The following is a 15,943-nucleotide window of genomic DNA, read 5'->3' on the forward strand; positions in this document are numbered from 1 at the left end:
AGAAGTGGTGCGAGAAGCACGTATTTTATTCTATTGTCTGGCACACCGCCATATTTCATGTTATAGAAGAATACTGCGAGTTGCAACCAGACTAGGCACTCGATTCTGTAAAGAATTTATATTTATAAAAGTAAGTAGGATTATGAACTGTAGGCTTATTCATTGAATATATCTGATTTAACTAACTGTGTAACTTTTTTATGTTTAGTAGACAATCACCTCTGTACGACGTATTGGCATGGCTGGCAAATTATTGAAATATTGAGATTTAGATTATGAGTCCGCACCTACCGCAGCAGTCTTTGGAAACGATTTATTTACGAAGTCCGATTATTTCAGTTTTATTTCACGGTCAACTACGAGTAACATTGTCTTTACGAGAAAGCCATTGTCAAGCGTCTGATACCGAATAATTAAACGTCCACGTTCCAGATAAGCAAATATTAATTACAATTACAATCACAATCACCATCATACAGATAGAATAAAATTAATATTTAAATAATATTTTTTATTTTATTTATTTTATATTGGCGACCGTGACAGGACTTGTTATTTTGTCATTTGTTACATTGTTCTCTTTGTTTCATGTGAAAAATCAACTTTCTGGACCTGGACGTGAATGTATGAGAGATAACAAAAAATCTGAAGATATTTTCCAATTCTAAAATTTTGCGGGAAGACGCAATGAAACTTCCAGCAAAATAAGGTAAGACGCAGCATCTTTGCATTAGCAGGCTTGACCAGACGTATAATTCAGTGTATTAGCTTTTCAGTAGATTCTGTAGTGTTTCTTTCGTGCATAACAGTTTTCAGTGATAAATTTCATTCTCAGTACTTTTCCTTAAACAATAACGTATGCAACAATACCAATACACGAGTGTACAATATGGCCGACTTCTGTACTATACGTAGTAACATGGACAGCAGCCATTACCAATAATCTCAAATTCAGTTTATATTTTTAAATTAACAGACAGCCATTGTTGCTACGAGCGATTCATGCTCAACTGCATTTTATTTTAAAATCAGTGTCAAATATTTTCTTGAAACATATATCACGTGTGGCATGGTAATAACTAGAAATCAATACGCAAAAATGGAACAGCAAAGACGTACTATTCAGACGCAATCCGACTCGGACGAGAGACAAATGTTAGAAAATGACTTTACGACAGCAACCGGTAGTGACGATTTATCAAACATTGACGCAAGTGTTGACGGAAATTTTGGCAATAGGCCGTCCACTACAAAAATTTCAAAGTCTCAGTCAGAGCCCATGTTGATGCATGACGTCACGTCTAATGACGCGACGGGGGCACAGACCTTGCAAACAGTAAACATTGCCGACATGTTACAAATGCTAATGAAACAAAACGCCGAAAACATGGCAACCTTACAGACACAAAATGACGCAATTAAATCTGACCTTATAGCACTCAAGACAGGTAATGACACTTTATGTAAACGTGTGGAACTTATAGAGGCCACACTGACCAAACAGATGACTGAACTCAGTACTAAATTTTCCCAGCTTAATACGAGACAAGAAAAGACTACAACTGACGTAGCACTTTTACAGACACAAGTAAAAAACCTTAATGTCACGTGTGAAGTTCTTACTGAACAAATTCAAACATATGCTTCAGTACATGACAACCTTGAAAAACGAATTACTGACGTACAGAATAAATTTGACAATGTTGAACAACACCTGACTGACATCTTACAATCTGATGCCACAGCTCATTTTCAAAATATTAATAAAGAAATTCATGATTGGGTAGTGAACAAAGACAAACATTTTGATAGATGCTTACGTGAAAATTTACCAACAATTGTGCACGACTCCGTAGCGCAATACATTACTAATAACAAACAGCTGATCAGTGACGCAGTACAATCCGTCACTGCACCCATGAGACAATTCACCGATCGACCACAGTCTGAATGTAACGAAAATATCAGTCAAAATGCACAGTTCAGGAACCAATATACATTCGAGTATGACACACACATACCGCACACGACAAACACACAAGAACAAAACACACCACGACTACAACACATACCACGATGTGCAAACACAAACACAAGCTATTATCATGGTAAACCACAGCAAAACATTATCGTAATTACTCGCCAGCTGAACATACCAGTAATTACAGTGGAATAAATCCATATCACGATGCGAAGGAAGAAGAAAGCTTAATGAAACACAGGCAATTTCAGATTTTTATCCCAGAAAAACGAACCATTCATCCGGTGATTTTTCTTAAATCTTTTAGTAACGCATTTCCACGCACTTGGAGTGACCGGAAAAAAATTTCATATATTGTCGGTTACATCCAAGGCGATGCAGCTGTCTGGGCATACAGTCAAGCTGACGTATGTACCACGTACAGTGAGTTTGAGCGTGCTTTTCTGAACAAATTCTGGTCGCAATCCGTCCCGGAGCGACTCAGAAGACAAATTTTAGAACCTGAAACTTTTAACAGTAAAAATGGCAACTTACGCAGATATTTTGAAAAATACTTGAACATGGGACACTTTTTAGACGAACCAGTCGCAACGCGTGATATACTCCGTGCGTTGAAGGCCAAATTGCCTTTCAACATTAAAGAAAAACTCCTACATATCCCGGATGACGATTCAGATTATTTTTTAACAGCCTTAGATTCGGTTGACATGTTACTTGAAGATCAGCGCTTCGCGCGGCAAAACAGCAGCCACAATGTTTACACTAGTGGTATGCAAAACATGCAGGTTTGCCAACTCAATTCTGGCGCGCCCACAGTTGGATACGCGGTACAGCAAAAACAGCAAACTCACATGCCGTTTCAATACGAAAATCAAAATCAACACGCGTATTCCAATACAAACAATAGTTACAACAGTAATAACACTTCATGCGGCAATCCATACAAAAGGCACCGCGGTAATAACTACAACGGTAACAACGGATACAAAGGCAACAACAAAAACACAAACAGAAATAGAAATAATAATAACTAGGAGCCAAGACAGCATCAAGGTTGGACTCGTAACGATCAGTACTTCCATTCAAACTCTGCTTTACCACAGCAGCCACCAGGACAAAATTGGAGCATACCTTACGACCGACAGGTAAGTTATAATGCGCAACAGCAACAACAACCGCAAAAGTTTGGAGATCATAATAGGCAATATCCGAATGTGAATATAATAGAAATGACACCTGATGCACAACCTCAATCTGTGTCAGTACCTAGTACAAATGCTAATCCAACAAACTAGAAACAGTCACTTCTATGCCCCAGGTCGTGGCTGAAGAATTCTTGCGGGGCGACTGCAATGTTAATCAGTTATTTGACACCACACTTGAACAACAGAATAATGATATGCCGGATAATTCTAAACAAAAATTACCTGTTTTATTTATAAGATACAACCACAATGAGAATATATCAGATGAACTTTTACAAGACAGTACACAATGTCGTTCAAACACAAATGAAATTGTTTTAGCATCTACTACTGGTGTAGTAGGTGGGATTCCAACTACTATTATCCTAGATACAGGTGCAGCTGTGAGCGTTTTGTCTTTTAATTTCTATAAAAAGATGTGTGAATTGGAACCTGTGCCTGAGTTTCCTGCCCAAAACTGTAAAATAACTACTGCACTAGGTAATAAGTCATGTAGGGTTACGAAGCAAGTTTTTGTAAACATTAAAATAGGTAATGGAACCGTACAATGGCCATTCCTGGTTGTACAAAACCTTGTGACAAATTGCATATTAGGAATAGATATTATGAGCGAGAAGGACTCTATTATAGACTTCTCCAAAGGTAAATGTATTTTAAATGATAAAGGCAGTGTAATTATTATTGATTTGGACAGGAGAACTCTAAAGCATGACAAACACTGTACAGGGTACAAGGTTCAGTTAGTACTTGACAATGACATTCAAGATATGCAAACACACTCATCTGACACAGAGCTAATGGACTTGAAAACATTGCTTGATCATAAGATAAGTGAAGCTACAGCTCTCAGTGTACATGAACGTATAAAACTACAGGAAGTGTTATCCAAATATTTACAAGTTTTTACCAAACGATTAGGTGTTATCAACACGTATGTATACAAGATTGAAGTTAAGCCTCACAAGATATTCTACCACAAGACATATAACGTACCGTTATCTCAACGACCTGCTGTGTGGCAAGAATTAAAACAAATGTTAGACTGGAAGGTCATTGAACCATCCACCTCACCTTATTGTAGTCCTCTACTTATTGTCAAAAAATCAAATGGAAGCATTAGGTTAGTGTTAGACGCACGAGCAATTAATGAAATAATTTTACCGGTTCACACAAAACCCGAAAATTTAGAAGAGCAATTACAGAAATTTCTAGATGCAAAATATTTTTCCACAATAGATCTCGCTAATTCGTTTTGGCAGGTGGGTATCACTCCTGATTCACGGAAATATACTGCATTTATGTTCGGGGGGCGAACCTATCAGTTTTGTGCTCTACCTTTCGGACTGAATGTCAGCTCTGGGGTATTCATTACAGCCCTGGATACCGTGCTTGGCGACGATTTAGTTGAGACAGTCACACACTATGTAGATGATATACTGATAGCTACACAGTCTTGGAAGGAACACGTTGGCACACTTCAAAGAATTTTAGAAAAATTATTGGGCTATACGCACACCGAGATCTTAGAGCATTTCATGCTGAATAATGTCAAAGTCATACCCATCGAAATATTGCTAAGCAACTCGAAAAACTCTGTTGTTACAACACAGATAATAAGTGGTGTAGAAATTTTCATTTCAGCGGTTCCAGAGTCGCAGTTGAAGGCAGAAGAACTCTTCTTTCAGCGCGCGCCTCCACCTGGAAGACGGAATATTAAAATAAAATTTATGATTACGTAGCAGTGAATGATATATTAATTTTTCACGGAACATTTGTTATTGTAGGTACCACTGACTTGGTATGACACCTGACGAACCGACAGACGTCATCTGTGAAGCGATCTTTTACTTTGAGAAATAGATTAGACGCACATCTCTCAACACGAAAAGCATCTATCAGTAGTCAAGGCCACACAGACACTCTACACACACGCACAAATCGCGAGGAATCGAACATTTTCTCTCTCTTACTATTTTGAATATTATTGAGTAGTGAAAACGCCTGGTCTTGCCTACTGATGTAATGAATGTTGTGTCTAACCTATCTTAATTTCAGATGACATCACGTGACACAATGTAATAACCTATAGCTATGTAATGATGATGCAAACATGTTTATGGGCAACTGTATTATGTTTATGCTAAGAAAATATGTGACGTGTGTATGTATAATTACTTATTTTTTTAACTGATGTATCATGTAACTGTTACTATGTAAAAAATTTGAACAAAACGAGTGCCAAAAAGACATTGCATAGTGAACCTCTGTTCACGGACATTAACGAACATTACTAACTCTGAGACTACGCAGAAACCTATGTGAAAGAAACGGTTAATGCCATTCATTATGCAGCGTATCTATGTAAACGCGATGAATGATTTCTTTGATTAATAACTACGAACATTTAGGTGAGCTATATTCAGCAAAAAACTGAAAATGTGAAGGGCATAATTCGTGCATCGTCTAGTGGCATTACTACAGTACCTAACTTCAAGATGTTAACTGGATTAAATGGACACAAAGTGCCTGTCCAGAAAACAACACGACGGGTGGAAGAATTTTGGTTGGAACTTCAGGGAATGAAATGTTCTCGAAATGTGACGGACACTCTTACCTGGACTGTCCAAGGATCGACGCCAGCTATGTGCCGTCCGAGGTTCTGCAACCAAGCTTCCACGGAATGTAAAAAAAAAAAAAAAAAAAAACGAACTGCACGTGGACCAATTACTCGACGGGTCACGTCTGATCTGTAATGAGCAATGCCTTTAGTCACAACGAACTGCATCACAACGACTATAATGGAAATGGGAAATGGACACGCTTATGTATTAATCACGTTGTTATACAACGATGTTACTGTGATCAAAAAAACTTTACCACGACGATACTAACCTGTAAAAAAAAAAAATTATTGTGCAGCAGATGAATATGAACTGTAATAACGACACGATGTGTATAGGTCAACGCACCTGAAACATATGGACATTTTTCTTTGAAGTATTTCAAAACAATACTATGTAACTAAGAACATTCAACAATCTAAGTTGTATTGTGTTATAACAAATATTGTAAATTTAAAACTAAGTTACCTGTCATAGAATGTAGTCTTCATATGTAATCTTGGTTGACTATTTTCTTTGTGCAACGACTGAGAAACGCGCGCACACGAACAATATGAACTGCAATACTGTGCCGCGTGATCTAACTGTACGATATAACGGCAGTGCCGGAGTCACACAGACGCTTCTGCGCATGCGCGCACTCTATCTGCCAACATAAGAACTTTTACGGCGCACCCGCGTCATTCAAATTTTGTATATAATGTGTATAATGTAAGTCATGTAAATAGTTGTAGATAACTTAGATTTTCTTGTGCCTTTAGGTGAATTGCTCGCCTGCAGGTGTGTCCTTTCGCCTCGCAATTCAGGGGGCAATATAAAGGCACATTTGCATGCCGAGCGTGGGTTTCCTCGGAAACGCGAAATATTAATTAAATAAATAATCAGTGACAAATAAATAAAGCCTATGGCACACAACTGCAGCGCTGTGTCGCTGATAAAACAAAAGCACAATTACGTTACTCTTATGTTTGTTTAAGAAATGGGAGAGCTCTGGTAGAAGTGGTGCGAGAAGCACGTATTTTATTCTATTGTCTGGCACACCGCCATATTTCATGTTATAGAAGAATACTGCGAGTTGCAACCAGACTAGGCACTCGATTCTGTAAAGAATTTATATTTATAAAAGTAAGTAGGATTATGAACTGTAGGCTTATTCATTGAATATATCTGATTTAACTAACTGTGTAACTTTTTTATGTTTAGTAGACAATCACCTCTGTACGACGTATTGGCATGGCTGGCAAATTATTGAAATATTGAGATTTAGATTATGAGTCCGCACCTACCGCAGCAGTCTTTGGAAACGATTTATTTACGAAGTCCGATTATTTCAGTTTTATTTCACGGTCAACTACGAGTAACATTGTCTTTACGAGAAAGCCATTGTCAAGCGTCTGATACCGAATAATTAAACGTCCACGTTCCAGATAAGCAAATATTAATTACAATTACAATCACAATCACCATCATACAGATAGAATAAAATTAATATTTAAATAATATTTTTTATTTTATTTATTTTATATGTGGGATCCGTACCAGATAGGGTTGATAGAAGAGATAGAGAAGATCCAATGGAGAGCAGCGCGCTTCGTTACAGGATTATTTGGTAATCGCGAAAGCGTTGCGGAGATGATAGATAAACTCCAGTGGAAGACTCTGCAAGAGAGACGCTCCGTAGCTCGGTACGGGCATTTGTTGAAGTTTCGAGAATATACCTTCACCGATGAGTCAAGGAGTATATTGCTCCCTCCTACGTATATCTCGCGAAGAGACCATGAGGATAAAATCAGAGAGATTAGAGCCCACACAGAGGCATACCGACAATCTTTCTTTCCACGAACAATACGAGACTGGAATAGAAGGGAGAACCGATAGAGGTACTCAAAGTACCCTCCGCCACACAACGTCAAGTGGCTTGCGGAGTATGGATGTAGATGTAGATACACAAAACAGGTGAGAACACTGTTGCAGAAACAACGAAAAAAGCATGCCACATGTAAACGAACGGGAAACTCCCAAGACTGGCGATATTTTATTATAATAGTTTCCACAACGAAACTTGTCTCGAAATCTGGCAGAAAATCCAAAAAGATTCTGGTCATATGTAAAGTACGCTGGCGGCAGGACACAATCAACGCCTTCTTGCGCTATAGCAAAGGAAATACCACCGATAAGAGTGCTGCTAAAGCCGAGTTACTAAACCCAGCCTTCTGGTATTGCTTCAGCAAAAAAGACGAAGTAAATATTCCAGAACTCGAATCAAGAACAGTTGCGAACATGAGTAACTCAGAAGTAGATATCCTCGGAGCAGTGAAGCAATTTAAATCACTTAATAAAAGAAAGTCTTCCGGTCCAGACTGTATACCAGTTAGGTTGCCTTCTGAGTATGCTGATGCAATAACTCCATACTAAACAATCATATACAACCACTCGCTCGGTGAAAGATTCGTATCCAAATGCTGGAAAGTTTCACACGTCACACCAATATTCAAGATAGGCAATAGGAGTAATCCATTAAATTACACGCCCATATCATTAACATCGATAGGCAGAAGGATTTTGGAACATATATTGTGTTCGAACGTTATGAATTACCTCGAAGAGAACGGGCTATTGTCACATAGTCAACATGGACTTAGAAAACATCGTTTTTGTGAAACATTCTCTTTACTCAGTCGAAGTGTTGAGTGCTCTCGACAAGGGATTTCTAATTGATACCGTATTTCCAGATGGCTTTTGACACCGTAACTCACAAGCGGCTTGTAATCGAACTGCGTGTTTATGGAATATCGTTTCAGTTATGTGATTGGATTCGCGATTTCCTGTTAGAGAGGTCACAGTTCGTAGCAACTGATGGAGAGTCATCGAGTAAAGCAGTAGTGATTTCTGGTGTTCCTAGGTAGTGTTGTAGGCCCTCTGCTGTTCCTTATGTATGTAGACGATTTAGGAATTAGTAGACTATCTGAGAAGCCGTCTTAGGTTGTTCCTGTCTTTTGTCGTTTAGTAAAGTCATCAGAAGACCAAACCAATTGCAAAATTATCTAGAAAAGATTTCTGTATGGTGCGAAAACTAACGGTTGACTCTAAACAACGAAAAGTATGAGGTCATCCACATGAGTACTGAAAGTATTCCGTTAAACTTTGATTACACGATAGACCAATCAAATCTAAAGACCGTAAAATCAACGAAACACCTAGGAACGATAATTACAAACAGCTTAAATTGGAAAGAACAAATATTGGCAGAACACTTAGAAGATGCAATAGATCTACTAAAGAGACTGCCTACACTGCCCTTGTCCGTCCTCTTCTAGAGTACTGCTGCGCGGTGTGGGATCCTTACCAGACAGGATTACTGGAGTATATCGAGGAAGTTCAAAGAAGGCGAACGTTTTGTATTATCGAGAAGTAGGGGAGAGGATGTCATGGACATGATACAGGATTTGGGTGGACATCATTAAAACATAGGCGTTTCTTGTTGCGGCAGGATCCTCTCTCGAAATTTCAATCACCAATTTTCTCTTCCGAATGCGAAAATATTTTGTTGACGCCGACCTACAAAGGGAGAAACGATCATCATAATAAAACAAGGAAAATCAGAGCTCGCGTGGAAGGACACAGGTGTTCGTTTTTTCCGCGCGCTATTCCGGAGGTAAAATAGTCCCCCATTCGGATCTCCGGGCGGGGACTACTCAAGAGGATGTCGTTATCAGGAGAAAGAAAACTGGCGTTCTACGGATCGGAGCGTGGAATGTCAGATCCCTTAATCGGGCAGGTAGGTTAGAAAATTTAAAAAGGGAAATGGGTAGGTTAAAGTTAGATATAGTGGGAATTAGTGAAGTTCGGTGGCAGGAGGAACAAGACTTCTGGTCAGGTGACTACAGGGTTATAAACACAAAGTCAAATAGGGGGAATGCAGGAGTAGGTTTAATAGTGAATAGGAAAATAGGAATGCGGGTAAGCTACTACAAACAGCATAGTGAACGCATTATTGTGGCCAAGATAGATACGAAGCCCACACCTACTACAGTAGTACAAGTTTATATGCCAACTAGCTCGGCAGATGACGAAGAGATTGAAGAAATGTATGATGAAATAAAAGAAATTATTCAGATAGTGAAGGGAGACGAAAATTTAATAGTCATGGGTGACTGGAATTCGAGTGTAGGAAAAGGGAGAGAAGGAAACGTAGTAGGTGAATATGGATTGGGGCTAAGAAATGAAAGAGGAAGCCGCCTGATAGAATTTTGCACAGAGCACAACTTAATCATAGCTAACACTTGGTTTAAGAATCATGATAGAAGGTTGTATACATGGAAGAACCCTGGAGATACTAAAAGGTATCAGATAGATTATATAATGGTAAGACAGAGATTTAGGAACCAGGTTTTAAATTGTAAGACATTTCCAGGGGCAGATGTGGACTCTGACCACAATCTATTGGTTATGACCTGTAGATTAAAACTGAAGAAACTGCAAAAAGGTGGGAATTTAAGGAGATGGGACCTGGATAAACTGAAAGAACCAGAGGTTGTACAGAGTTTCAGGGAGAGCATAAGGGAACAATTGAAAGGAATGGGGGAAAGAAATACAGTAGAAGAAGAATGGGTAGCTCTGAGGGATGAAGTAGTGAAGGCAGCAGAGGATCAAGTAGGTAAAAAGAAGAGGGTTAGTAGAAATCCTTGGGTAACAGAAGAAATATTGAATTTAATTGATGAAAGGAGAAAATATAAAAATGCAGTAAATGAAGCAGGCAGAAAGAAATACAAACGTATCAAAAATGAGATCGACCGGAAGTGCAAAATGGCGAAGCAGGGATGGCTAGAGGACAAATGTAAGGATGTAGAGGCTTATCTCACTAGGGGTAAGATAGATACTGCCTACAGGAAAATTAAAGAGACCTTTGGAGATAAGAGAACCACATGTATGAACATCAAGAGCTCAGATGGAAACCCAGTTCTAAGCAAAGAAGGGAAAGCAGAAAGGTGGAAGGAGTATATAGAGGGTCTATACAAGAGCGATGCACTTGAGGACAATATTATGGAAATGGAAGAGGATGTAGATGAAGATGAAATGGGAGATACGATACTGCGTGAAGAGTTTGACAGAGCACTGAAAGATCTGAGTCGAAACAAGGCCCCCGGCGTAGACAACATTCCATTGGAACTACTGACGGCCTTGGGAGAGCCAGTCCTGACAAAACTCTACCACCTGGTGAGCAAGATGTATGAAACAGGCGAAATACACTCAGACTTCAGGAAGAATATAATAATTCCAATCCCAAAGAAAGCAGGTGTTGACAGATGTGAAAATTACCGAACAATCAGTTTAATAAGCCACAGCTGCAAAGTACTAACACGAATTCTTTACAGACGAATGGAAAAACTAGTAGAAGCTGACCTCTGGGAAGATCAGTTTGGATTCCGTAGAAATACTGGAACACGTGAAGCAATACTGACCTTACGACTTATCTTAGAAGAAAGATTAAGGAAAGGCAAACCTACGTTTCTAGCATTTGTAGACTTAGAGAAAGCTTTTGATAATGTTGACTGGAATACTCTCTTTCAAATTCTAAAGGTGGCAGGGGTAAAATACAGGGAGCGGAAGGCTATTTACAACTTGTACAGAAACCAGATGGCAGTTATAAGAGTTGAGGGACATGAAAGGGAAGCAGTGGTTGGGAAGGGAGTAAGACAGGGTTGTAGCCTCTCCCCGATGTTATTCAATCTGTATATTGAGCAAGCAGTAAAGGAAACAAAAGAAAAATTTGGAGTAGGTATTAAAATCCATGGAGAAGAAATAAAAACTTTGAGGTTCGCCGATGACATTGTAATTCTGTCAGAGACAGCAAAGGACTTGGAAGAGCAGTTGAACGGAATGGATGGTGTCTTGAAGGGAGGATATAAGATGAACATCAACAAAAGCAAAACGAGGATAATGGAATGTAGTCGAATTAAGTCGGGTGATGCTGAGGGTATTAGATTAGGAAATGAGACACTTAAAGTAGTAAAGGAGTTTTGCTATTTGGGGAGCAAAATAACTGATGATGGACGAAGTAGAGAGGATATAAAATGTAGACTGGCAATGGCAAGGAAAGCGTTTCTGAAGAAGAGAAATTTGTTAACATCGAGTATAGATTTAAGTGTCAGGAAGTCATTTCTGAAAGTATTTGTGTGGAGTGTAGCCATGTATGGAAGTGAAACATGGACGGCAAATAGTTTGGACAAGAAGAGAATAGAAGCTTTTGAAATGTGGTGCTACAGAAGAATGCTGAAGATTAGATGGGTAGATCACATAACTAATGAGGAAGTATTGAATAGGATTGGGGAGAAGAGAAGTTTGTGGCACAACTTGACCAGAAGAAGGGATCGGTTGGTAGGACATGTTCTGAGGCATCAAGGGATCACCAATTTAGTATTGGAGGGCAGCGTGGAGGGTAAAAATCATAGGGGGAGACCAAGAGATGAATACACTAAGCAGATTCAGAAGGATGTAGGTTGCAGTAGATACTGGGAGATGAAGAAGCTTGCACAGGATAGAGTAGCATGGAGAGCTGCATCAAACCAGTCTCAGGACTGAAGACCACAACAACAACAACATTCGAGAATGGAGTAATAGAGAATTATTGTGAAAGTGGTTCGATGAACGCTCTGTCAAACACTTGTGTGTGATTTGCAGAGCAGCCATGTAGATGTAGATGTAGACGCTATGTGGCAGCTCTAACTTTTTTGAGAGTGCCATAGAGATCCTAACGCACCATTGTGTTCACAATGAGACGTATAATCACTTTCGGATGTAAGGATGTGACACAGACATTACATATTTTTGGAAGTTTTACGTGCAATCATTTTTTGTGAGATAACAACGGTAAATTATCGTTCTTACTTCCCAGTTACCAATTTGATGTATTGAGACACGTGGCTGTTATGTCCGAGGTATTTATATGGTTTAATATTATGTCTTACGAACTGAGCATTTCTCAAAATAATTTTTGGTTTGTGAAGAAACTAAGAAACACATAAATTGGAAGTGTAAAACATATATTTACCTAGATAAATTTCCACATACGGACTCGCAGCTTTTGGCATCGAACGTGACTGGCGCCAGTATTTCGCCTCTGGGAAGCACATGTGAAGATTTGCTAAGCTGATGGTACGACAGACTGATGCCAAAACAGAAATGCATTCATCAGGAACTTGCTGCAAGAGAGTGAGAACAAAAACAAACATGAATCACATATTGCTCACAATAGTACATGCAACAATGCCTTAAAAATAGCTATTCAATTATTTTATGGACGTGAAACTTCTAAAGTATGGCAACGTAAACACGGTAGTTTGTTAAACTTCAAGTGCACAAATGAACCAAAACAATATGATCATTGTCCTCTGTGGGCGCGATGCCGCCCGATGACGTCACGGGCACGTGATGCGGTTGGAAAAGAGTATAGGCCCTAAGCGGAGCAGAGACGAAAGGGGAATCGTCCTAGGGATGATTCGGGACGAAACCGGGAAAATCCACTTTTTATACATGCAACTTTGACTAAGGGAAGAAAGTTATGGCCGATGACATGTCGGAAAAGGCGAAATTGGTCGGCTGCTCGCGTGCTACTGTCGTGAGCATCTACGGAAAGTGGCTGAAGGACACTGAAATCACAAGGAGGAGACAAGGTAGGGATATCCAAGCCTCATCACAAAACGTGGAAGTTGGAGGGTTGCTTGCTCTGTGAAACAGGACAAGCGGCGATCTATGGCAAATCTGACGACAGTGTACAATGCTAGTATAGGGATTAGTGTTTCAGAGCACATCATTCAGCGCACATAGATCGAAAGTAGACGACTCCTACGTGTTCCCCTGTTGACCCAACGACACCTTCAATTACGACTGCAGTGCAAACGGGATCACGAAGATTTGACCGTGGTTCAGTAGAAACGAGACGTCTAAGCGTATAAACCACGTTTCTGACACGCCATCTCAGTTGGCATGTCCGGAAACGCCGTTTTCCAGGCGAATGGGTAATCAAAACGTGCACGGCCTCACGGTGGGGGAACATTCACTTGGGCTTCCACGAGACCTTTGGTAATAATCGAAGGCACCATGGCAACTATGGAATATTTAAACATTATTGCGGGCCGCCTGCATCCCTTCATGCTTGGTGTGTATTCTGACGGCGTTGGAATCTGTACAGCTGTCTACAGCGTGATTTTTTCCACCGTGTACAAACTCTAGAGATTGATCGATGAAAGGATACAGAACAAAACGGTCTAATGATCTTATGCCTGGAAATGCATGGTTTCTGTAGTGTTGGCAGAAGAGCCAACACCGTGTTGCTAGAAGAGGCCGAAATGCATGCGTTAAGCTCACGCAGACTGGCGTGAGGTCTGGAACAGTAAAGTAGTTGAGTCTAGTAAGAAAAGAACGTAGTTGCTGGAATACTTAACTTTAATCCACAATTGGTGAACATCTCTCTTGACTGTACATGCTTCATAATATAAATATCAATTGGTAATGGCGCCTTGCTAGGTCGTAGCAAATGACGTAGCTGAAGGCTATGCTAACTATCGTCTCGGCAAATGAAAGCGTATTTGTCAGTGTAGCTTCGCTAGCAAAGTCGGCTGTACAACTGGGGCGAGTGCTAGGACGTCTCTCTAGACCTGCCGTGTGGCGGCGCTCGGTCTGCAATCACTGACAGTGGCGACATGCGGGTCCGACGTATACTAACGGACCGCGTCCGATTTAAAGGCTACCACCTAGCAAGTGTGGCGTCTGGCGGTGACACCACAGTTTCCATGCCAAAGACCATTTATTCGATCATACACTGTTACAGAGACTGCTGTCTAATAGGCGTTACACCACGCAGCCCCAGTTGCAGTATGTGCTGAAGCTGGTTTCCATGTCCCTCAACGCATGCGTGTACCCGCCGTAGCATGTTGTGTCTCACACGTTCACATCGGCCAGGCTGCATTCGAACAGTGTCACAGGCAGCATCCTCCATTGTCTCCACGTCTGGAATTGGCTCTGCATACACGATATTTTTGGAGATGGCCCCATAACCAGAAATTGCACGTGTTGAGATCCGGTGAACGAGCTGGCCATGCAAAACTAGACTCCCTCATCCGATCCATCGATCAAAGAAGACACGATTGGTGCGTCCGGACGTTAAAGGCGAAGTGGGCTGGAGCACCATCATGCAGCAGCTACATAACCCTTCGAATCATCAATGACACTTCTTCCAGCAGGGGAGGCAAAGTCACCCGTAAGAAACGCCGATCGCTCTGGCCTGTTAAGCGACGTGGAAGGAAGACTGGTCCCAAAATACGGTCGCCAATTATCCCGGCCCACACATTCCGGCTGCACCGATGCTGATGATTCGCTGTCACCATACCATGAGGGTTCTGCTTACTATCCCAACGATGACTGTTATGAAAGTTGAAGATACCACTCCTCGTAAAGGTGGCGTCATCTGTGAATAGGATGGATGACACAAATCCTGGGATCGTGGTTGCCCGGTGAAGAAACCAGTGACAAAGCTGCTCCCGATGTAGAAAGTCTTCCACTAGATAGCCCTGCACACACTGTAAGTGATAAGGGTGGTAACAGTTGTCATGGAGCCGGCCGGAGTGGCCGTGCGGTTAAAGGCGCTACAGTCTGGAACCGCACGACGGCTACGGTCGCAGGTTCGAATCCTGCCTCGGGCATGGATGTGTGTGATGTCCTTAGGTTAGTTAAGTTTAAGTAGTTCTAAGTTCTAGGGGACTTATGACCACAGCAGTTGAGTCCCATAGTGCTCAGAGCCATTTGAACCATTTTGAACAGTTGTCATGGAGAATATCCCACACTGTCGTCTGGCTTACTGTGTACTGGTGGGCCAACTGCCTGGTACTGACATGATAGTCTCCTTCCACAGTGTTAATTTTCCTCCAGGTCCGGTACCCGGACATTTCGGGTACGTCCTTCATGATTTCCTGCTTCCTGAAACGACCCTGTCCCAGACAAACGACGAAACACTCTTCCAGACATTGAATGCTGTGATTATTGCCGGCGGGGGCAGATCTCCGGATACACCCTTGCTGCCAGCCGCCCGTTGCCATTTGCCTTTCCGCAAGTAAACACCATGTTGGCAAGCTATCGAT

General features: G+C 40.8%; 1 protein-coding gene across 1 annotated transcript in view; it reads right to left on the minus strand.

Moving 5' to 3' along the window:
• The window catches only part of LOC126177058 (uncharacterized), a 266,522-nt gene that overhangs the window by 27,264 nt on the left and 223,315 nt on the right, over positions 1-15,943 (minus strand). The window contains exon 11 of the mRNA XM_049924295.1: positions 12,859-13,009. Within this exon, the coding sequence (XP_049780252.1) occupies positions 12,859-13,009 (151 nt within the window). The remainder of the gene's footprint in view (positions 1-12,858; positions 13,010-15,943) is intronic.

Source organism: Schistocerca cancellata, chromosome 3 (assembly GCF_023864275.1).
Source record: "Schistocerca cancellata isolate TAMUIC-IGC-003103 chromosome 3, iqSchCanc2.1, whole genome shotgun sequence".
Lineage (NCBI taxonomy): Eukaryota > Metazoa > Arthropoda > Insecta > Orthoptera > Acrididae > Schistocerca > Schistocerca cancellata.